This window comes from Dermacentor albipictus, chromosome 1 (assembly GCF_038994185.2).
Source record: "Dermacentor albipictus isolate Rhodes 1998 colony chromosome 1, USDA_Dalb.pri_finalv2, whole genome shotgun sequence".
In the NCBI taxonomy this organism is placed as follows: domain Eukaryota; kingdom Metazoa; phylum Arthropoda; class Arachnida; order Ixodida; family Ixodidae; genus Dermacentor; species Dermacentor albipictus.
This window is the reverse complement of record NC_091821.1, coordinates 23,234,355-23,259,269: the sequence shown is the minus strand read 5'-3', so window position 1 is coordinate 23,259,269 and position 24,915 is coordinate 23,234,355. Positions and strand designations below refer to the sequence as shown.

Sequence of the window (24,915 nt, the reverse complement as noted above, 5' to 3'; positions counted from 1 at the left end):
TTGCGTTGGCCGATCGAAAATCGCGGCTGCATGCAACGGAGATGGGAGAATGACACTACAACGGATCCTCAACAAAGAAGCGTTGGTAGAACGAGGTCGTAAACGTGCCGAAAGTGCCCGAAAACATTACACGACCACGCAGAAAGCTTTATTATACGCAAATAAACACATGCTCTTCAGCAGGTGCGAGTCGCCAGTGCCTGAGCGATCAGAGGCAGCCATCTTTTATTCCTTTCGGACTGGGGCAGCCTGCAGCTATTCAGAAGAATATTCAGTTTTGTTCGGCATATTAATGCATCTTTAACGCGTACACGTCACTTTGACGCGGTGAGTTTCCGCGGTTTTGTGACGTCGCGTGACAAGCAGATGAAGGAAGTGCAGCCCGAAAACTCTTGACCAATAGCCGAGGGCTAATGTTGAACAGGCGTCGAATCAGAAATAACAATTTTCCTTTTGTTCGGTCAACCGAAAACTCTTCACCAATAGCCGAGGGCTAATGTTGAAAAGGCGTCGAGCCAGAAATAACAATTTTTCTTTCGTTCGGTCAAATCATGCATAATCAGTGTGTACACGCCATATCAGCTGGGGAACTATCATGGTTTTCGTGACGTCGCGTGACAAACAGGCGAAGTGGGGGTGGTCCAAAAAAGTTTTCGACCAATCACGGAGGGCTGATTGCACAATTGGAATAAAAAAGTTTGGAATAGGTTTACGTTATAGCGCCCTTGGTTAAGATTTCGATAGTCGATACAGAAGCGCCAGCTGTTGTCCTTCTTTCTAACGAGCACGACAGGAAGTGCCCATGGGCTTGAAGAAAGTTAGGTGGTATCACGGGCAAGTATTGTGTCAACTTCCTTTTGTATAACTTGGCGCTCAGCGGAGGAGACATGATAGAGACGTCGGTGTATGGGTTTGGCATTGCTGATGTGAATCCGATACTTGACAACTGTTGTTATGTCCAGTGGTCGGTCACCGCGATAGAAAATGTCCTGGTACGACATGAGCAGGCCCCGAAGCGTGTGTATGTGTTCGTCCGAAAGGTCAGTGGCGACCATATTCATTATGTTATCTAACATCGTGTGGTTCGAATCAACAGCAGCAGGAAGTGGTGCAGCAGGCTCAGTTAAAACGGAGACGTGATAGTCGGAGTCTGGAGCTAGGGTCGCGAGGGAGATACCCTGGGGTATCACTTGAGGGCATAGTCCAAAATTCACAATAAGGAGACGTGCGGCATTTCCCTTTATAGTGATGACCGAGTGGGGAAATATGACATTCTGCGAACAGAGGATGGCAGAGTTGGGCGACACTATGTAATCGACGTCGTCCACAGGGGGATCAGGAGAGACGTCGATGTACATCAAGGCTAGATGTCGTAGACAAATGTAATCGGCGGAACACAACCGACTCGGCGCAGGATCAAAAGGCTCAACGGCATGAGGTAACGCAAACTGGATATTCTCTGCAGGGCACTCAACAAGAGCCGAATGTGCCGAGAGAAAGTCAAGTCATAAGATGATTGCATGTGGGAACTGATCCAAGACGTAAAACAAAACTGAAGTGTGGCGCCCGGCAAAAGTGCCACGGGCGGTACACAATCCAGCAACAGCCGGAGTCGCACCATCGGCTACGCAGACTACAGCGATCGGAGCAGGGGTAAGAACTTTCTTCAGTCGAATACGGAGGTTTGAGTTCATGACCGATATGTGGGTGCCGGGATCACTGAGTGCGATGACAGGTATACCGTCCACGTCTACGTTGATGAGGTTGTGATGTCCAGGTAGTGTGAGCAGAGGAATTTTGGGTCGGCTCGTCATGGCAAGCTCACCTCTCGGAGCTGCGCCCGTCACTTTTCCGATGAGCGGCGGCAGTATGAGGGAGGAGCACGACGACGCAGAGTTGAGCGGGGCAGGTGTCGGGATGGCGAAGGGGAGCGGCTTGATCGCGCCGGCCATGATGGCGGAGCGCTGTCTTCGTCAGTGTGCCGGCACACGGGAACTACCAGCTGGACGTCGGATGTTTCGATAGCTCTGCAAAGGCTGCGAGTTTCAAGCACTGTGACAATGGCGGGAAATGTGTCCAACGCATCCACAACAGCAGCAGATGGGCCTGTCATCGGAAGTGCGCTATTCTGCGAAATTCTGATAATGAGAACGAACGGATGGGCTTCTGTATAACTCAAGTGCGGCGGTCGGACGGTAATCCGGTCCGTTGACTTAGCAAATCATCTGTAATCCAAAAGGACTTCTTCTTGGGCAAGTTGGTGCTTAGATTTCCTAGGTATATTGATTGTGGCGCGAAATATATTTCGTGAAAAAGGAGAGAAAAAAGAACACAGAGAAGCGTCTGTAATCCTGCGTTTGCTAGTTCTTGACGCACAACGGTTTGGATAAGGTAAAAGGTTGCATGGGACTCGTCGGGGTTGCGCACCTGAAGGTGAACTGGGGAGGCGCATGCAGCTTCAATGTCGCGGCTGATTATGCGCACAGTATCGTCGGATGCAGCAGGAACGGTGGAACGGGTGGGAGAAAGAGGTCCTCGTAGGTAGAAGTCGCAGCCGTGTTCGGAAGATGTGTGAAATTCGGAGTAACACGGCGACTTTTTGCTACTTCAAAGCGTCGGCATTCATTGATGACGTCTTGCACTGTGGATGAGTTCCTAGAAACCAGAAGTGCAAATGCGTCTTCCGCGATACCTCTGAGCATATGCGCAACCTTTTCTGTTTCCGACATCGTGTCATTGACTTTGCGACAAAGCGCGAGCACGTGCTGGGTGTACGTCACATAGGACTCGGTGCAAGTCAGTGCTCGGCATGCAAGTTCTTTCTGCGCAGCAAGACAGTGTCCGATGGGCTAGCCGAACAGATCGATGAGCTTTTGCTTGCATACCTCCATGCTCGTAAGTTCCTGTTCGTGGCTCAGAAACCACACTTGTGCCGTGCCCGCCAAGTAAAATATAATATTCGCTAGCAGTAAAGTCGGGTCCAAGTTGTTGCTAGTGCTCACCCGTTCGTACAATTGAAGCCAATCTTCGACGTCGGTGTTGTCTGAGCCGGAAAAGGTACCTGGGTAGCGCGGTTGTGTGAAGACAATTGGGGTGATTATCGGCGTATGGTTGAGGCACTGTTGGTGACCTGCTCGAAGCATTCCCGTCCCCGACTTGCGCTGGCATTCTAGAGGCCGCCAAGGAGCGTCCGCTGCATAAATCCGTCTTGAAACTTGAAAAACCCGCACTCTCCACAAAATGTTACGGGGAGAAAGGAAGCTTGACAATATATTCACAAGATATATACAACAGGTAGAAGACAGGCATACAAGATGGAGCCCGTGCGCGCGACTATGGGCGATCGTCTTCTTTACTCCTCTCATCATCGTTCGCTACTGCAGCGCCTCGTAGCAATATATACAAATGAGGAAGATGTACAATGGATGCTGATGTATAGAGACGAAGATAAAAGTCAGGCATGTGTTGCGCTCGCAATATATTTACAGCACATTTTCCCATTTTCTCCACCTCGAGACACTCTTTTTTTTTTCAAAGTTACTAAAGTGTTTCCGCGGTCTAACAACGCCTTCTGTGGAGACTAGCAAAGACGAATTTATTGCCAAATGCGAAAGATACCGAGATCTCCCGCACCATCTGCGAGCATATTTTCTGGAAGTTTCCATCGAAAAGCTGAGCACAGCTAATCATAGTCTCCTATTTCAGATAGCGCAAAGTGAGATAGAGTACAAAGTGAAACAGGTTGGTGTGATATATCACCAGACTGCGGCATACATGCGCGCGCGCGTGTGTGTGTGTGTGTGTGTTTGTGTGGGTGTGTGGGTGTGTGTGTGTGTGTGCGTGCGTGCGTGTGCGTGTGCGTGTGTGTGTGTGTGTGTGTGTGTGTGTGTGTGTGTGTGTGTGTGTGTGTGTGTTTGTGTGTGTGTCACTACGGCGTGCCTCATAATCAAATTTTGGTTTTGGCACGTAAAACACTCTAATTTTGATATGCAAATTACGCGCAGAATCCTAATGTGGGACAATTACGAAACTATGCAGAAGAACACGCAGCAAAGTAAGTCACTGACCTGCCTTATGTATCGTTGCAAAGTATTGTTGCCCAGCCCTATCCACCAGTTTTCTCAGAAATACGCTTACGCCGCCGCTCTTGCTTGGCGACATGCGATGAGCCAAAGCATAATAAGATCAAGACGGAAAATGCAAAATATGAAGTTCCTGACCTCTCTGAATATTCAATTATGTGCACCTGCGGTGATTAACATCACCAGCCCGGAGAAGCCTTGCTTACCTTGTAAGCATCGAACAGAATCTCAGCCGTGACAGCGGCCTCCAAGACGCGCCTCGGTATACTGCCGCTGTACCACCTTTGCTCTACGTGCAGTCGCCGAAGACACTGGTACCTCCTCCTCAGCGCATTGATGTAACCTGAAGACCAGACCCTGTCATAGTACCCTGTCTCGTTGAAGATCTCTGGACCGCGCAGGAACAGTTGGCTCACCTGCGTTAATCAGTATGTCCGTAGTGTACAGCTGCGATGATCGTATTTCGACGCGCCTCTGCGGCTGCTACAATGAACACAACCGGTGCAGTCAGCTGCTCTGAAAACATGGATGAAACTAAGACTTTGGTGGCTAGCGCAGGTTTCACGCAGTTGTCCCCTGCTGAAGCAGTGCTGAAGCAGAGGGCACTTTTTTTCTTTAACCTTATGAAATTTTTCATGAATTGCATGTGGTAAAATAGCATGATTTCTCCTTCCGACTATACTACCCAACGGTTGTTTCTTCCACGACAAACCCCAATTATTTGTGAACTGATTAACAAGAGATCACTAACATAATTTTTAATTACCGCTTCTAGAGAATGCAGCTGTGGAGGATAATTAAAGCCTATCCTTCTCAAGGGCCATTCCCTTGTGTAAAACATTTCTTGTTGGTTTGTGCAAATGTGTTCAAAGTATCCACTCGATACCCCCGTTTCGATTTGATTGACAGCCCAGCGGGCCACTATTTTCCCTGTCAATGACCGGCTGGTTGATAAGCCGCTCGCAGTTCTGGCACCCTGCGATTCGCTGCAATGCACTAACATTACCCAGAATCCAATCTACGTCATGCCGCGGACTACACGCGGAAAGCGCGAGGTTCCGAAATGAAGTCAACGGGTATATTTTTCGGTAGCCGATATCTTCATGCACTATCATGCTAGAAGGATTTTAGAAAGATGGAATGTATTTCGGATAATGCAATTCTCAATTATTCAGCATATACGACGTTCTAAAGGATGGAATTTTAAGGTTGATTAGTTATTTTTGTTAATTACCTGAATTGTGGTAACTTTTTGCAAAATTATACTCCTTGTGAATATAATCTCGCTACAAAAGCAGAATCGCGCCGCCCAGCGGAGACAATGTTTAAATATTATATTGAAGTTAAAAACAATATTCAACGTATAGCGATTCAGCGCCAGTTTATATCACAGGCTGTAATTCAAATCCCGCCTTTTCAATGTATGTATCGACATAAAAAATGTTTTAAGCGCCGTTCTGCGCAGACATGGCGTGTAGATATGGCGTGCGGTGCTGATGTTAAATCCAAACAGTAATGTACAAATCCGCCGAAGTGAAGATAGGGGTTGCATTCGTCTTGGTCGCTCGCGGAACCTCCCTCTTCATAAAAGACAAACCCTCTTCATAAAAGACAAACCTGACCAGCGGCGAATGCATCTTCAGTTTGCTTCCCATGCACGGTTTCTTTAGCGCAATTTCACGACTGCGTTCAATCACACCACTCTAATCGAGGACCTCGACACTAACAGGCTTGCGAGACGGCTGACTCATGCAATCCATGGGTTATTCTTGTTCATCCCATTACTGACTACGTGGTTCGTGGAATCGCCCAAACCGATTCCCGCATGACGCCCACTGAGAATACTTACCTGCTCTACGACGCTGTGTCCGATGACGGCGTAGTTGAGCGAGAAAGACTTGTCGATTGGGGGCACGACGGTGTCCGGGCCCAGCTGAACTGTGTTATACACGCTGATCATATTTGGCAATTCCACCCTGAACGGCGGCACGAAGAACCTCGTCGTGTTGGCCTCGGTGTCCACCAGCAAGCTCACCATGTGCTGGGCGATTATTCGGGTCAAGTGCAGATAGTTATCCAGATAGTTGGCATCCTTCTGATCCGGCACGTGCGCGTACAACCTGGGCAGAAACGCTCACGTCTACGAAGGAGCTTCTCGCACAGAATATACATACACAAACAAAGAACAGAGCAAATCTATCCCCGAGGCTCTACAGAAGATGGCCTTCGGTTGCTTTATAGCGCCGTGCTGTCTGTCCCTTTTGGTAGGGATGCTATTACCGCACTGCACCCAACTCCTTTCAACATGCACTATATATCCACGCGGTTTTATTGCTCCTTCGTGTTATAGCGGTGATTGACGCTCATTACCTCTTGACCGGTACAAGGACATAAATACTCTTATCGCTGTTATCTCGGCTATCGAGTCCAGCCATAAATACTGCCCCGCTGAACATCTCACAGTGCCTTCATAGGGTAAGCCCGAGAGTACGCTGATGCTGCGCGATGTTTTCATTTACAGCCCCAGGGTGTCCTCGAGGCTGTTGGTACATAAGATGGTAATTTGTTGCATGCGGGAACGGCTTATGGCTGCTTCACTGTGCTGATGTCGGCGAATTTCCGACTAAATGCAGAGTTTTCAGAAAAACATGAAAAGCAGCGGCTGTAAACTTGTTTGAATTGCATTACAGCGAAGCAAGCTATACTTTCATTCAACAAAAAGTGCAGGCCATAAGTCAATATTACGTTCGCAATCTATCTATTGTGTGCTAGGCTGCGAGATACGATTACCGGACCATTATGTTCCTTCGGCAGTCGTCTTCCGAAAAGGGGGTTATTTATTTGTTGTTATTCTTAGTCAGTTATCAAAAATTAGGTTAAAAACTGATTACAAACAAATCAAACCATACTGTTCCCTTCATGTATTCAAAATATTCACGTTTCGCTAGTTTACCAGCTGAAGTCTTGAATATTGCTTGAACTCCTTAGACGGTGCTTTAACTACACGTGGGTGCAACTTGCCGGCGCGACAACGCATGCAAAACAGCTCCTGCTGCGTGGAAGGAACAGTGCCCTGGCAGCCACCAGACGCCTCACTACGGTAGCATGATCTTGGATTGTAGCGTGAAGTGACATGGATACAGACTAGAAGCAGACAGGACGAGCGCATGTCACTTCACATAGACAGTCTGTGTCCATGTCATTTCGCGCTACAATCCAAGATCATGTTACCGTACCAACTCGCCCAACTTTCTATCCTTTTGCCTCACTACGCTTGCTTGATTGGCGCCACACGCGTCGCACCTAGACGGTACGCGAGACGAGAAACCGTCGACTTTATTCAGCGCCCAGTGATTGTGAGCTGACTAAAGGCTATAATTAAGATAGCAGAAAAAGCCGAGTTTTTGCTACCCCACTTCTGTTAGGTCCGAGCTTCGTATCTCGCACCCATATTAAAAAAAATATCTTGCTCCCCCCCCCCCCCGTAGCTTTCCCTTTATAGCCACAGAAAGATGTCTGCGAGTATAGGACACGCTATATTACACCAGACGCCGAATTCACAAAGCTTTTTCGTTTGTAAGTACTCTCCCATTGGTTGACCTCCTTTGATAGTTTGATGTCCAGCATCAGGATTGGCTGGCATTTGCTCTAAAGAACAACTTTTAACGTAAGAGCTTTTTGAGAATACGGGCCTAGGAGCAAAATTCAAGAAACTTTTCGTCCCCAACTTATTTTTGCAATTGGCCGGCCGACCTCGCTGATATTTTCAGCATCAGAATTGGCTAGACCTTTCTCTTACGAAGAACTTTAGCATAACAGATTTTTGTGAATACAGGCCCAAGAACAGAATTCACAAACATGTTCGTTCGTATATCAATGGTGTATCATTGGCTGTTCACCTTTGTTAATGATATGACCGGCGTCAGGATTGGCTAGAATTTGCTCTTACGAACAGTGCTAGCGTAATAACTTTTCGTCAATAAAGGCCCAAGTATGTACAACGTTTCTGCCTAACGACACTGCCTCTCTGTAAATCAAAACAGAAGGGTGGAGGGGAATGGAACGGAATAGACACTGAAACCGCAGGCGAAATTGGAAATTCTACTTACCGGTCCAGTTCGACGATGTCATTCGTCGTAGTAAAGGTATACGGTATCACTCGCAAGGCCTCTATCTTGGTCACCATCCTAGTCTCGCTGCCCTGGCTAGCATTATGCAGTGAAGTGACGAAGTTTCTAGCCGAATGGGAAATACGCTGCACCATGTCTTGGACATGCTCAATGTCGCTGCGCTCCAAGTGATCCTTCAGGTACAACCTTTCGGCAGCAAACGGCATCAACCTGCGTCATGGTTGGCAGCCTTTAAGACCCTAAAAAATGATGGCACAAGTTTTCTCTAGACGCATAATTTCAGGACACAAGGCTAAACGGAGACGCTCATTATACGTTCTTTTTTTTTTATGCGAAAGCATTATATGCCTCATTACGCGAAAATCCGGCGTTATCGTCGGCGGCGTGACCGAAATATGGTACCAAAAATTTCCGACGGCGCGACGAGCAAAAACACGCGAAAAATGCCCGAATTCACGTCATAGTTGTCAGGCAGTCTACTGTAAACAAAGTCAGTTAATGGAACTGAAAATAAAATTTCGGACATTGTGGTCTGCACGGGTATCGTACCCGGGCCTCCGGGGTGCAAGATGATCACGCTTCCCCAAGGCCATGGTGGCTCGACGGTTACGGTTGACTAAGTGGTGCCTAGTGCGTGCGTCATTGCACACGTTACGTCACTGCTTCCGTCACTGCCTCCCACGTGTCACTTTCTCTTCGTATTTCATCGGTGCTCTGTCTACTGCGATGCACTCTCGACGCCAAATCATGAGCGTATAAAATGAGGTATGCCTAGTGCGTGCGTCATTGCACATGTCACGTCGCTGCCTCCCGCGTGTCACTTTCTCTTTGGATTTTATTGGTGCTGTGTCTACTGGGATGCACTCCGAAACGTCTTCCTCAGCGACATCTCTGAAACGTGATCAAAGACGGAAGCACGCCGCTGTAGACGAAGCAAATGAAAGCAAAAAGGACTGCCGTGGAAGTTTATAACTCGCACGACGACATACGGATGAATACCTAAGTGAAAACATTTCCACAAAGCGACTACAATGCTTCAGCGATTCCACACGTAAGCAGTTTTAAGTGTCTCTGCCGAACTTTTTACGCTTACGTCACTGCCGTACATAAGCCTCTGCATTAGGGAAAAAGACCAACTTGCATTCGGCGTTTTAGTGTCACAGTTCACTCACTGTATCCCCGTTTTAAAAATGTGCATTTTATGGAAAGCTCGATATAGCTAATGAAATATTTCACTTGCGAAATTATTAGCCATTAGCCTGATCACTGACAGAATTCATTGATCAGCATTCCTACTACAACCTGGATCCAAATACATCAAACAGCGGTAATTTTTTTGGTAAATTGCGAAACAGCAAATGGAGAGAGCAAACAAGAAAGACTGTTTACCGTTTAATACTGGAGAGATTGTGAGCCAATGAATTAAGACAACAACGTGCGAGATGAAATTCACAGCAATATGAGAAACAAAGCAACATGGGTAATGTGAAAGAACTTACTGGCGGACGTCACTGAAGCAACGTGGCCACAGGTCCTTCAAGCTGTCCGTGTAGTTGGCGACGGTGGTGCTGTACGCGAGACTGTAGGACGCCAAGCGGCTCAGGAACCACACGATGTAAAGGCCCACATAGGCTGAAATCTTGATAGGATCTAGCGACGCGAACACATTTTGCGACAGGAACTCTGCGTACTCGCCGTCAACGACTAAGCACGTCGTACGCACGTTTTGCAGCGACTGAAACTTTTTGCCAAGGATTTTGGAAAGCGAAAACCAAAACTCTGTAAGTGGATACTGGCTGCTCATTTTAACTTGCGCGTTTAACGCATCGTTTTCTGGCAGGTGAGAAAACTGTCTGTTTACAGTCTGTATAGCCCGGATGACGCGCGAGTAGGACATGCCACGTTCACCTATTACTTCGGCGCAGCGTCTGACGTACACGTCGAGAGTGTTGGCCAACTGAAGCTGCTGGAGAAACTTGACGAAAGGGACTATGTGGTAACTTGGCGCAAAGTACAGCATATAGCCTCGGCCAAGGCGAAGATTGTGACCAGCGGTGAGCCTGAACAAGGGCCCGATGCCGATGTTGAGGTTGATGTCCACGATGCCGCGAACGATGAAGTAAACCGACGTCGTAGGCATCTGCGGAAACGTGAAGCCGCCCGCGCTAAGCACAGTCTTGATCTTGTCGATATCCTCGGGCCTCTCATGTACCAGTTTCATGCAGTTCCTAAGTAGTATGGCAGCCTTCTCGACGCTGCTTTGACCGGACGTGGTGGGTAACGCTGATATCGAATGAAGCACAGAGATGCTTACTGAGTCGCGAGCCTTGGCGTAGTGATTCGAATCAGCTCCGCTGCAGGCGTACTTGTAGAAGTCGTGGCAGGGCGCAATTGACGGCTCTATTGATTCGCGGATAGCTATAGCTGGCTTGTAACAGCGCGGTTCCTGGCACTGCACCAAGAAGTGGAAGAGCACGAGCGGCTGCAAAACGGTGAAAGCGAGTGTCACGGCTGTCATAGACACCAAGAATACGCGGTACTCGGCGGAGCGGTCAACCGGTGGCGGGGGTGTTACTGAGGATATCTTGACGTCGCTCTCGCTCACAGTTCTGAGCCGCACGGGTGCGTGGAATGACACTGATCGTGGAAAGCGGCTCCCGTGCTTCTTAACGGACGCACAGCGACGGAGACGGATTGGGCTGTCGGTGGTAGCGAGGCGGTAATGGTGGATTAGTGGACTCGACCGTTTCCTCAGCTTTTTCGGCGACGAAGCGCTGTTAGGCAGCCGAGAGGGGCGTCGTGTCTGCAAGATTCCAGCGTATAGTATGTTATCTCAGATGTCAATGTAGAGTGCTGCTAGTTTGCAACTTCTGGCTAACAATGAACAAAACAAATCTCAGTGTGTTTATGGTTCACCGGGTTGTGGACGGGCATTAAATGGTACCCATGTTCATGGTATCTATGCTCAATCCATGTTCTGCTTACACTTAGTGCAGTATATAATGGAATTTATTGCTGAGCAAACAGGTTCTTTTAGAAGAGTTGATGTTGAGAACGGAGTAGCATCCCCGGTGGACGCTGGGTTTTTGTGGGTGTCTCTAGTAAAATTAAGTTAAATTACTATAAAATAATATTAATGCCTTTATTTTCCATCCCAAGGATCTGGGAGGGGGAGAGAAAAAGCTAGATATCCAGCTTGACGGGCTCTCGCCTCCCCGATACAAATACATGATGTTTAGAAAAAAAAGGCGCACAGTACAAGCATATGAGCACAGACAAAAATGAATATCACAATGCACAAACAAATGACAATTTTTACACAAATGTAGAATTCCAAAAAACAAAGCGATGTGCATAGTATCATGTACATTTCAAACCGAAAGTGCCGCCATTTCGCGTGTAACTGGAACAAAATGACGCAAATCTTTTGGCCGGATGCGTTAGAGATTTAAATTGTAATGTTGGCGCAGGTTTAAGAGATATGGAAGACTGTTTCTGAGCATATGTTGTCCGTAACCTGTTCTGAATGAATGTATGTACCAAATATCGGTGTTTCTGGTTGCGTACGTGATACTTTTCTGCAGTGATGCCAGTTGTGCAATGAACGAGACGTTGTTTTTGAGCTCGGTAATGTATTTAGAGATTAGGCGATATGCGCACAGATCATGAATCGGCATTATGTTGTCTTTCATAAAGAGCGGCTTAGATGGGTGGTCATATGCTACATTGTATATTATTCCGAGCATTCTCTTCTGCTGAGCGTGTAATTTTCGTAGATTCATGAGGGATGTTTTCCCCAGACCAAATGACAATAATTTAGGTAGGAACAGAACAATGAATTGTGAAGTAGCAATTTCACTTTTATAGGAAGGAGGTGCTTATGAGCGCAAATCGATCCAATGAGACGTGACAGTTTAGATGCTACGTAATTTGTGGGGTCATCCCATGTGATTTTCTCATTGAAAAATTCACCTACTACTTTAAAGGAATTTACTATCTCTATATTAAAATTATCATCGTTAATATTAACATCCTTGTTTTTTTGGACGGTAATTAATGGCCTTTTTATGGCGTCATATTTTGTCCACTTCTCATGCTGCCTAAGTGCTGTATTTGCTTTCATGACCATGTTCGAGGCAGATGAGGCTGAAAACAATAAGCTGGTCTCATCAGCATATATGAACATTTTTATTTCTCTGTCTATCTGTGTTATGTCGTTCACGTATATAATTTAAAATACGGGCCCAAAATGCTGCCTTGCGGCAAGCCGGAAGAGGGAGATTTAATCTTTGATCGGTGACTGTTTATTTCAACATACTGTTGTCGACTTCCGAGATAGCTGCTCAAAAGCATCAATGAGGTTCCTCGAAAGCCATATACTTGAAGCTTTTTTAAAGGTAACTTGGGGTTCAGGTGAACAAAAGCCTTCGAAAAATCTACATATATTCCTAAAGCTAAATTCCTGTCATCAAGAGATTTTAGAATGTATTCTTTTTGAAACAATAATGTTGAATTAACGTTATTCGCGTCTCGAACTGTGAGTGTTTTGGTGACGAAACCCCCCCAGTTAGATTCAGTGTTGCTGGTTGCCCGATCAAGGAACCCAACCATCCCATTCGCAGTCTCTTCATAATGTTGAAAGACGCGCAGTAGTGAATAAAGTAGGCTAGTAAATCAAGAGAGTTCAGAATATTTAACAACTCTTCTCGATAATGTTTGCAAATTGACTTATTTTATACATAAGGCTTTTGCAACTTCACTTGTTCTTGACTTCACTGCGATTCCGTAAATTTCGTCTCTCGGTTTATATAAACCTCATTCGTTTTCTTTACATCGAGATGAGGAGATTAGCTCCGTAGAACATTCCAAACCACTAGTACTTCATTAAAAAGGCAGTAATAAGGTAGCCTAGATGTGGGCGATTAGCAAATGTGACGCCAACCTGGTACGCTATCATCATCATCGTCATCATCAGCCTAGATACGCACACTGCAGAAGGCCTCTCCCATACTTCTCTAACTACCCCGGTCATGTACTAATTGTGGCCATGTTGTCCCTGCAAACGTCTTAATGTCATCCGCCCACCTAACTTTCTGCCGCCCCCTGCTACGCTTCCCTTCCCTTGGAATCCAGTCCGTCACCCTTAATGACCATCGGTTATCTTCCCTCCTCATTACATGTCCGGCCCATGCCCATTTCTTTTTCTTGATTTCAACTAAGATGTCATTTACCCGCGTTTGTTGCCTCACCCAATCTGCTCTTTTCTTATCCCTTAACGTTATACCTATCGTTCTTCTTTCCATAGCTCGTTGCTATAATGTAAAGCTATTCCAAACTTTTCTATTCCAATTCTGCAATCAGCCCTCGGTGATTGGTCAAAAACTTTTTTGGACCACCCCCACTTCAACTGTCTGTCACGTGACGTCACTAAAACCGCGATAGCTCATCTGATATGACGTGTGCACAGTGATTATCCATGATTTGACCGAACAAAGTAAAGATAGTTATTTTTGATTCGACGCCTTTTCAACATTAGCCCTCGGCTATTGGTCAAAAATTTTCGGGCTGCACCCACGTCATCTGCCTGTCAGGTGACGTCACAAAACCGCAAAAACTCACGCATAAAAGTGACGTGTATGCGCTAAAGATGCATTATATGCCTAACAAAACTGAATTTTCTTATGAATAGCCGCCGGCTGCCCTGTTCCGAAGGGAATAAAAGATGGCTGCCGCCGATCGCTCAGGCATTGGCTACTCGCACGTGCCTGAGAGCATGGGTTTATTTGCGTATAATAGAACTTTTTGCGTGGCAGTGTAACGTTTTCGAGCATTTCGGCACGTTTACGACCTCGTTCTGCCAAGTCTTCCTGGCTGAGGATGCGTTTTAGCGTTATTTTAAGCTTCCGTTTCATGCCACCGTGATTTTAGACCAGCCACCGCAAGCTAAGTAAGGGAAAGGGCACCAATCGCAGACGCCGGCACCGCCCTCTTTATCCGGTTATCAATTTTCAGTGCAGTGGCTCGGCCACATCGAATCCCTCTCCATTTGAGAGTGCTCCTCGCCTGTTGACAGCCAATTAGATGAGACAAGCCGCTCAGTGTAGGCAATGTTATTCGTTTTCATGCAAGCAAAAGTGACCTCCTATGAACGAGGAGAGCGTTCGATTTGTCTGTTCAGACAACTCTGCGGGTGGCCGCCCGATGCTTGCGTCGGCGGTAACGCAAATTGGATGCGAGAAGATTGGAATAAAAACATATTGGAATAGTTTTAGATTATATGGCCCCTGAACACCTATGAACACAGCCTAAAGTTGTGTTCGACAGTGTGCAGGTTCAGTGACAGTTAAACCAAGAGGGCATCAACTCTGAATTGCATTGCGACAGCGGTCCGGTATCTCACTACTGTTACATCTCCAGACGTCAGCTTCGCAATTGGAAGATATGTCCTAATGTTATTAAATAAAACTAATAATTCGTGAATTGTTTTTATCAGCCACTTGTACTTGGAGGTTTTTATTGCAATAGCAATGATATGAACACTTCAGGCGCATTGCTGCCGTCGGCATTGGTGTCGCCGTGAGGTCCCGTATAAAGTCCAAGGGCAATAACACCGTCGCCGCGCGTCGTATGCTGCATGTGAGAGTGAAAGCACGCGAGGGCAGCCGACGATTGCGGCTCAGTGTGGCGTGCGCGCGCAAGAGGAAAGCGGAGAGCAAACGCGCTGTCTTCAGTCTCGCGAAAGGCAGTGGGGGGATGGGAGGGCGGCGTTGCGCTCCGGCTAGGGCGGCTCTACTCCCTACTACTCTACTCCCTCTACTCTACTCTACTCCCTACCTTACTCCGGCAGCAACTGCGTATTTCATCAATGGCCGCAAAGGGAACTGGCGATCGCGGCTCAATCTCTCGCGCGAAAAGGAAAAAAATTGGAGGACGCTTAAGCTTCGCCTTCAAGAGTGGAACGCGATAGCGTTCCCGTCGACCCGCCAATGGGTGTAAGACAATGGGCTACAGGGCAGCCATCACTTACGAGGCGCCCCGCATCAGACGCGGTGAGCGTCGAGCCATATGGTCGGGCAACGCGGCGTTCGGCGCAGCAACGAAACGTGCGCCTGAGCAAGCGGAGCGAACCAAAGAACTCGGTATCCCGGAGGGGGAAATGATGCACGCCAGCCAAACGCCGTGATCGGCACGGGCAGAGAGATAGAGAGATAGTGATCTAAAGAAAGGAAGGACGCTTGATTCTATAGAGGGAGCAAGGCGAAGCGTTGTCAGGGGACAGAGTCCGAGCCGCGACAGCTCCAATGCGCGCGTGGCGCGCCATCTGTCGGGGCAGCGCCGTACATGGAGAGGAGGGGGTCTTCTGTGTTTGCCGCAAGATGGCTCTCCGTGTGCGGAAAGCGCAGAAGAAATGCAGCGAAACGCACTTCGCTACTCGTATAATTGCGACTTCTGTAAGTTACATGTTCATAATTACCGATATACACCACAGTATAACTTTCCACGGCTCGTTTCGAAGGCAACACCGCATTCACTAGAGGCGCATTTGTACCTTTTGGAAACATCGAAATCGTGGCTGAGTGGTAGCGTCTCCGGCTCACACTCCGGAGACCCTGGTTCGATTCCCAGCCAGCCCATCTTGGAAGTTGCTTTTTATTTATGGAGTGCCTGCCGTGATTTATCGCTCACGGTCAACGCCGCAAAACGCCGACGCCGACACCGACGCCGACACCCGATACCGACACCGACGCCGACGACACCGGCTTTTCTGCGACACGAGCTCCTTAACGCTATCGCGTTAAAAAGTGGGAAGGCAGCGCGGGAGGAGGGAGCGGGGGTAGCTTCGACTCCTCCAACAAGCGCGTACTTAGCAGGGGCTCGCGCGCAAGCGCGCGCTTTATCTTGAAATGGATCTGCAGACGGCCCATACCTTTGTGCGCGCTGTATTCTCGCCGCCCTTACGTTGAAGCGATAGAGAGCATGAAGGTCACTTCGCGCGGCGGCAGCATCGAGCGCGGCGGTTTGACACCGGCGTTTTGACTCACACCGGCGGTTTGACAGCGAGTGTCCGCGCTCATCGAGTGTGATGTGTTTATGTCTGCTTGTGCACGCTGACAGCATGCTTGTTAATTCAGGTACTAAGCGAATGTTTCCAAGATGATACGGCCGATAAAACTGTTAACCTTACTTCGTATAGCTGTCTACACATTTGCTATCGCAATCGAGGCTTCGCCTTTCGGGCAACTGCGACGTTTTTATGCAGATAATTTCCGTCCCTTGCAGAAACGCACCTGAAGCGGCGAAATAGAGCTATATCAAAAACAGATCCAACTAAAGAAAAGGCGGGTGATATATTTCTGTTTATATAGCAGCATTGTTAGCCAACACCGGGGCCCTAGCCTTATAAAACAAAACGCGCTCCTGCTGCGCCTCTTGTCAACGCAACCATTTCGTATCTCTCTCTCGACAGAGCACGCTAGTGCGTTGAGTCGGACTTCGATTCAGTACTAGCAACACTTGCAATATTCGGTCAGTCCAGCATTCCAGCTCTGTCGTGCATCGCTTTTCGTTTAACTTGCTTTTCACCTATGTTCCTTCGACGTTACTCACATTACTTGTGTTTTCTTATGAATCTGCAACTCTGATTCGTTGTTCTTCGCAACCAGTGTTACTTCCATGTTAGCTTTGATATCGTTCAATTGTATGCGTCTGCACTACTGTTTTCTTCACATATTATGATTGAGGACGACGCAACGAGCTATGCAACGAAGAATGATGGGCGTAACGTTAAGGGATAAGAAAAGAGCAGACTGGGTGAGGGAACAAACGCGAGTTAATGACATCTTAGTTGAACTCAAGAAAAAGAAATGGGCACGGGCAGGACATGATATGAGAAGGGAAGATAACCGATGGTCGTTAAGGGTTACGGACTGGATTCCAAAGGAAGGCAAGCGTAGCAGGGGTGGCAGAAAGTTAGGTGGGCAGATGAGATTAAGAAGTTTGCAGGGACGAGATGGCCACAATCAGTACATGACCGTAGTAGTTGGAGGAGTATGGGAGAGGCCTTTGCCCTGCAGTACGTGGGCGTAACCAGGTTGATGATGATGGGGATGATGATCGATGACCGGCTGGCGTAATGGACAGAAGCCCGAACTGGTCTATCCCAACAATGATGATGATGATATTACTAAAGTATTATTGTCACCTAATTACTTACTTGTCTAATCTACGAAAGAAATTACTCCTTCTTCACTCCTCTACAGTCATATGAACTATGTTGCTTTACCCGCCGTGGTTGCTCTGTGGCTATGGTGTTGGGCTTCTGAGCACGAGGTCGCGGGATCGAATTCCGGCCACGGCGGCCGCATTTCGATGGAGGTGAAATGCGAAACCACCCGTGTACTTAGATTTAGGTGCATGTTAAAGAACCCCAGGTGGTCAAAATTTCCGGAGTCCTCTACTACGGCGTGCCTCATAATCAGAAAGTGGTTTTGGCACGTAAAAACCCATGATTTTAATGTTGCTTTACTTACCCAATATTTACTTCCAATATTTTTCCCAAGTTCTCATTCCGCTGCTCTAAGCTTCTGTTGACACCAGTACGTTTGTCATATCCTGCACGTTCTAACAGAGTCTCCTTGACAGTTTATATCCTCTGAAGGCATGCCGACCCTTCAGCGCTTGCAGCGTTAAGCATGCAGCCCCACCCCCTCTTCCTTCACAGTTTGCTTTGATAAGCCCCACTCACCTGGACGCTATCCTAGATCTGTCCCTGTCTCATGTTCTTCCTGCAGCACTGTAACCCGCACTATCACAAGGACGATAACACGAACTGAGCACGCGATGGCATTCCAGCAGAGCCTCACATTCTGCTGTTGTTTCCCAAAATCCCCCTTTTCCTGTGTTGCACGCACAGAAGCAACCTTGCAGCTGTGTCATCCAGCAGATGTATACAGAATGACGTCACAGGAGTAGAAGAGACCCACGAGTAATTGCCACTCGGGAACATTTTTTTCATAGCCACTTTCAGAAAAACCTACTCCTGTGGCCCATCGGCCTAACGCATTCTCCTGCACATAATTACATCGCTGGTTCGTTTCCTGCCAAGGCGTTCACATTTCTATGCGGGCGGATTTCGGTGCCCAGGTCCGTGGGATTTACAGACCTACAAACACATTGACGAATTAATAGTGAGGTTTAGCAACACATTGATTATGAAGGACGCGACAGTGGAGTGCTCTGTATTGATTTCGATTACCTGGTGTTTTTAAATATGCGCCAAGAGCTCAATGTTTTACAGTACCTTTTCCCGGTCGGAATGCGGTCGCTACGGTAAATAGGTGTACAAAATTGTAAATTATTGCGGTGGGATACTTGGTGCAAAACAAGCACGAAAGAGAATATCGGATGTTGGCCAAAACGCACCTCAAATCCCATTGGGCAAAAAATTTTTGCAGAGAGCTGCAGCTCATGTAATAGCGCTGACTTTGCTTCACGAGGCTTCGTTTAAAAATGGTCGTTACTCTCGGCAGCATGTTACGAACCAGGGTAGTGATACGATTCCCCTGACACAACTGATTTCTCGTTCCACGACGCTATTGACATTCCTTAACATTTTTTTTCCAAGATGCGCACCGATGGAAGCGCCACAAATTAGAGCAGAGTACAGGTTACACAGTTAAACACATCACGCCACTATAGAGCTCACGCAACCTTTGTTACCAAAACAAACAAAAAATGCGCGTTATTACTACGCAGTTATTTCCTTCGCCGCTGTCTTCCGACAATTTTGGACGAGAGTAGGATTTTGGTGTGTTTCAGCAGTGTTCCAATACGAAACCTCATGAACTGCGATTACGCTGCCAGTATATCAGCGGCTCCGAGTCCAACGTCAGACACCGCACATTTGGTTGCAACGTCATATCGCTTCAGGCCTGGCCGATTTAAGTTCTAGCCATGCTCTTACGATTGAGCGTGCAAATGAAGTCGATCATTCGTACTGGCCGTCCGCGCAGTGAAACGTTGCCACGGCAGGACAATGGCAGCCCCGGGCGCACGCAGCCACGCTGCGTGCGTGCGCCCGAGACCCGGAAAATGCTGCGATCACCTTGGGCGTCCCTTACCTCCTCGGGCGTCAGCACGTAGTTGCTGATGACTGGACTGATGGAGCTGTTCCGACGCCCCGAACTGTCAGACGGCGAATACGCCATTGCCGGACTGCTTTCAATGAAACTTTGCAGGGCAATACATACGTTGCAATAGATTGTCGCATTACATAGAAGCCGCTCCCCGTGGAGCGGCTAGTGTTCTTCTTCTTCTTCGTCTTCTGCTCGTCGTGCTGGTGGCTCGCGGTGAGTCCCTTGATGCGCGGTTAATAATCCAGCTCTTACACCATTGAACTCTTCTATTCTCTGCATATCGCATGCAGCACATTGTGAAAATTTTATTACGACTGAGGAAAAATAGAGCTATAGAAATATTCGAAAGCCAAATGGAAATATTAAGCGCAAGAATTTCGATTCTGAAAGCGGAAGTAAAAGAAGTACAGCGAGGCTTGTGGGATTAACTTATTTTGACGATATTTAAAATTTTGGCAACATATTGTGCCACCGGCTCCTCCACATACAGTAAATTGTTCGATGATTCCTGCAATAGCAATATGCCCAATTCTGGGTGTCGCAGCATAACAGCGTCAACAACAACAACAACAACAACAACAACAACAACAACAAGGGTGCGAATTTCTTGCTTTGATCTTCGCTGCTTTTGTTCTCGAGCTGTTCTTTTCTTTTCGCTGCAATTTTGCTTGTCTTTATAGTCTCTCGTGTTTTATCCTTTGTTATTTATTCACATTATTTTGGCTCCTCCTCCCTGAAGAACTGGCAGGTGTTCTTACGTGGTTTTAGTTTTATTTGTTGTTGTTGTTGTTGATGATAGTGATGGTTGTGATGAGGATAATGACGATAATTATGATGATGATGGTGATGATGATGGTGGCTGTGGTGGTGTGGTGGTGGTGGTGGTGGTGGTGGTGGTGGTGGTGGTTTCAATATATACTTCTGTGGTATCTGAGAGCTATATTTACGTGAGTCCGCGTTAATATTTAAAGAAAAATCTTAGATTTAGGAGCATGCCACAGAAATCTAGGATGGGGGGGGGGGGTCTAAATTAAACCGGAACGCAGGACTTTGGCGTCCCTCATAACTCGCTTGTTGCAGTGAGACGTGTTTAACAATTAACTATAGAATCCCGTTGGGCCAAAGAAATATGAAGGTGATCAAAAAGATCACTGCGCCTTCATAAATAGATGACTTTCGCACGTTTTTGGCATAATCAGTTACTTCACACGGTTTGTGTCTAACCTTGTCGAATAACTTGTTCCCATAATGCCAGCTGCTCTTGAAAGATATTGAATGGTACTGCGGCCCTGCGTTACAGCAGTATTTTGCATCTCTAAAGAGAAATGTTTGACCCAAAGATGCCCACGGTGCTCTCAGCAAGCGTGCCACCACTAGGCAACAATTAAGGTTTGAAGTAGGCAGATCCATATTGCTTACTGTCAGGATTGGGGGCTCAATCCCATCGCTCGTGATCCGCTGTCAAGATTGGAATCCGGCATAAATTCGAAGGTAGCTGGCCCATGCTGTCGTCCAACTATCCACGCTGAGGACGTTGATGAAGGGAAGGACTGCTTCTCATCGAGAACGAGGAATATGGGTTTATTTACAGTATTTACATGCAGTTCACCAGTCTTGCATGACTGCGAGAGAAAGTACGTCAGTCTAACACGACTGCTTGAGAGAGTGTCTCAGTATAACATGACTGTTTAAGAAAGTGTGTCAAGCATCCGCACAACAGCAGTTTTTAAACACTCGGTCCTCCCGCTATACAAGCTGACGCGAACGTTCGTTTAGTCCTCGTAAACTAGCCGCCTCTCCACGGGACGGTTTACACACACACACATGCATACACACGCGTGTTCACGGTCCGAAACTGACACCACACGAATTTCGTAGAACTCGGAGCCGGGCCGGGTAGCACGTCCGGGTAGCACATTGTCTTGCGTTTTGGTCGGTGCGTGGGAAGGAGCCTTCGTCGGCGTTCCCGCGGCAACTCCCCCACTCATAGCAGAACAGGGCGGCGTTGTCGTGTTGCGCACAAAGCCTGCTTCATCGAACTCCTTCAGTCACAACGGCGACGAGGCTAGAGCGTAATGGTGGCGGATTCAGCACAAAGCCTGCTTCGTCGAACGCATCCTAGCTGAAGCGACGGAGAGTGGAGGATGCGCGTATTGTTTCCGACACAAAGTCGACTTAGTCACGCCGTGGCTAGAGGTTGGCAGCGGAATTCCAAGACGAGGTTGCCACCGCTGGCGTAAATGGCTGTCAAACTTGCACCAGCTGCAGCTGGCCGTTCTTAACATTACATAAACACCCCAGGTTTTTTTTGGAAAAAGCCCTTCTGAAATATTCACTGACAGGCGCTGCGATCTACTCTATTATTGCACCCAGCTCAACTGAGGCCTTCCAGGCCAGGTTCCTTTAAGGTCTTGAAATAGAACAATGAAATTGTCTCACTTCAACAACGTATCCCAGTTGAAAATGACAACAGAGGTTGTGTTCAGTACTACAGAAATTTCTGTTGTACAACAGGATTTTTCTGTATTAACTACAGATTCCTGATGGAGCGACAGACTTTTCTGATGTACAACAGACATTTGTTGTTGCTACTACAGAAGTACAGTCTGTTGTATGTCTGTTGTTACAACAGAAAGCTGAAGCTCTACAACAGATTTTTGTAGTACTACAGAAAAATTTGTCATCACTACAGGCACCCTGTTGTCCCAACAGAAATGTTCCTGAAGTAACCCGAAAAACTTCTGTAGTGCTACAGAGATCTGTTGAAATACTACAGAAACCTATTGTGGCAACAGGCCCACTATTGTCACAACAGAAGTGTTCCTGAAGTAATGCGACCAACTTCTGGTGTACTACAGAAAAATGTTGTTGTTCGACAGAAACCTATCATTGTAACAGGCCCCCAGTTGTCATAACAGAAGTGTTCCTGAAGTAATGGACAAACTTCTGTTGTACTACATAGAACTGTTCCACAACGGAAACCTATCGCCGCAGCATGTACCCAATGATGACAACAGAAGTGCACTGAAATTGTGTGATGCGACAAGCTTCTGTAGTGCCCGGTTGAAAAAGACAAAAATTGGAGGACGCTTAAGCTTCGCCTTCAAGAGTGGGACGCGACAGCGTTCCCGTCGACCCGCCAAGGGGTATAAGACAATGCGCTACGGCACAGCAATCACTTACGATGCGCCCCGCATCGGACTTAGCGCCCACCTATCACGCGGTGAGCGTCGAGCAACGCAGCGTTCGGCGCGGCAACGAAACGTGCGCCTGAGCGAACGAAACGAACCAAAGAACTCGGTGTCTCGGAGGGGAAACGATCTACGCCAGCCAAACGTCGTGATCGGCACGGGCAGAGAGATAGATAGTAATCTAAACCGGGAGCACGGCGAAGCGTCGTCAGGGGAGAGGGAGTCCCGCGACGCGCCTGGCAGCGGTCCCAATGCGCGCGCGGCGCGCCTCCTGTCGGGGCAGCGCCGTACATTGAGAGGAGGGGGTCTTCTGTGTTTGCCGCAAGATGGCTCTGCGTGTGCGGAAAGAGCAGAAGAAATGCAGCGGAAACGCACTTCGCAACTCGTGTAATTGTGACTTCTGTACGATACATGTTCATAATTACCGATATACACCGCAGTATAACTTTCTACGGCTCGTTTCGAAGGCAACACCGCATTCACTAGAGGCGCGTTTGCACCGCTTGGAAGCATCGAACTCGTGGCTGAGTGGTAGCGTCTCCGTCTCACACTCCGGAGACCCTGGTTCGATTCCCACCGGGCCAATCTTGGAAGTTGCTTTTTATTTATGAAGCGCCTGCCGTGATTTATCGCTCACGGTCAACGCCGCAAACGCCGACGCCGACACCGACGCCGACGACACCGGCTTTTCTGCGACACGAGCTCCTTAACGCTATCGCGTGAAAAGAAATTCCTGTCGCAGCAACAGAAATTCTGTTGTACGACAGAAGTTGTTGACATTTCTTAATTGGGAGACATTTCTGACGTTACGACAGAAATTCTGATTTCGCAACAGAAGCATTCTGTCGCGACAACAAGAGTTCTGAAGTCGGAACAACAGCTTTATATCCTGACAGCGACTCCGACGTTACGACACCAATTCTGACGTCGCAGCAGAAACATTCGGTCGCGACGGCCAAGAGTTCCGAAGTCGCAACAGAAGCGCTTTCTGTCGCGGTCCTTTAAAATTGTATGTTTTCGCATCGGTGGTGTACACTGTACTTTTCTCTTGCGCGGTATTCAATCGCGCTTCTTTGAAGCCGGCAGTGCTGATGGCACCGACACCGGTATTAAAGTCGACGTGGCGAATAGTTATAATTGTGCCGTGACGACGCGGCACCAGCAAAGCCCTACCGGCCTCCTCAAAATCGGCCGGTGATCAAAATCATACCATCTGCGGGAATGGCTGCGTATCCGTTTTTTTTTTTTTTGGTAAGATGTGGCACACAGGCCTGTGGACTTACATGTGCTGTTACACTGACACATTAGTTAATTTCCCAGGAATATTTCACAAGCTTATGCGAAGCAGAAAAGAAGATTTGGGTTGTTCCACAAAGTTGCGTGAAAAGCTGTCTCGCTCGGGTCTCATTAATCTGCTACAGTGCTGCCGTGAGAAGCCAGTATGCTGTCAGAAAGAACTCTCATCCACGAATGTTTATGTAGTTATTTTGCATTGAACACACGAATTATATGCGCGCTCAAAAGTGTAAAGAACGAGAGACAACTGTCGAAACTAGCAGTAATAACCCTAAAAGTCAACGTTGTCTATTTCTGAATTCCTTATTTAATATGGATATCGTATATCAAAATCGATGTTCTAGCACTGCACGATGTACCTGTCGATGGTACGAACACTCTTGCTCTTCTAGAAATGCGGCACTTGACGCCGCGGAGTGATAGCGGATCTTGGCTCTCAAAATGCAAATGTAAACATCAGCGCATCAGCACGTCGTACTATTCATATGGCCAAAACGTACACTCGAAAAGCATGTCAGATGACGTGGGGTCTTTGTTTTCATGTAACTTCCCCCAGTTCACTCATTTTCAAGGAAATAGCCACGCTAGACTAGATAGAGCTTATATATCGACAGCTCTTGTACCTTTGTGCAGTAATTACACAGTCAATCATGTTTCTTTCAGCGACCACAGCTTAGTGTCTTTCTCGCTTGGAGCAGAAAAAAGAAAAAGTACATTTAATTGGCACCTCTGGAAACTTAATGATAATCTATTGGATGACAAACCTTTCGTAGATTACGCAATGGAAAACCTTAATGACTTACTTGAAGATCACCAGAAGATAATTGGCAGATGGGAGCTTTTCAAAGAAAAAATAAAGATTAAGGCGATAGAACGGGCTTCTGCACTTAAGCACAGTAAAATAAAACACGAAAAAGAACTGCAAGACCAGTTAGACTTCTTGATCAGCCAAGAAAGTGTTACCCCCGGCCTGCGCAGTAAAGAAATTCGAGACGTCAAGCGACAACTTGAGCTTATCGATGTCGAAAATTATAGAGGAGCAGTGATACGGGCTCGTGCAGAGCATTTGTGGATGGGCGAA

General features: G+C 47.4%; 1 protein-coding gene and 1 long non-coding RNA gene across 2 annotated transcripts in view; one reads left to right on the top strand and one right to left on the bottom strand.

Moving 5' to 3' along the window:
• The window catches only part of LOC135920465 (neprilysin-1-like), a 28,343-nt gene extending 8,824 nt beyond the window's left edge, over positions 1-19,519 (bottom strand). Inside the window, exons 1-5 of the mRNA XM_065454714.2 lie at positions 19,333-19,519; positions 9,712-11,015; positions 8,192-8,422; positions 5,932-6,202; positions 4,289-4,498 (exon numbers count right to left, since the gene is read on the bottom strand). Of these exons, the coding sequence (XP_065310786.1) occupies positions 4,289-4,498; positions 5,932-6,202; positions 8,192-8,422; positions 9,712-11,015; positions 19,333-19,419 (2,103 nt within the window). The 5' untranslated portion in view covers positions 19,420-19,519. The remainder of the gene's footprint in view (positions 1-4,288; positions 4,499-5,931; positions 6,203-8,191; positions 8,423-9,711; positions 11,016-19,332) is intronic.
• LOC135920472 (uncharacterized) overlaps positions 1-24,915 on the top strand; it is a 252,501-nt gene that overhangs the window by 46,899 nt on the left and 180,687 nt on the right. The window lies entirely within an intron of this gene.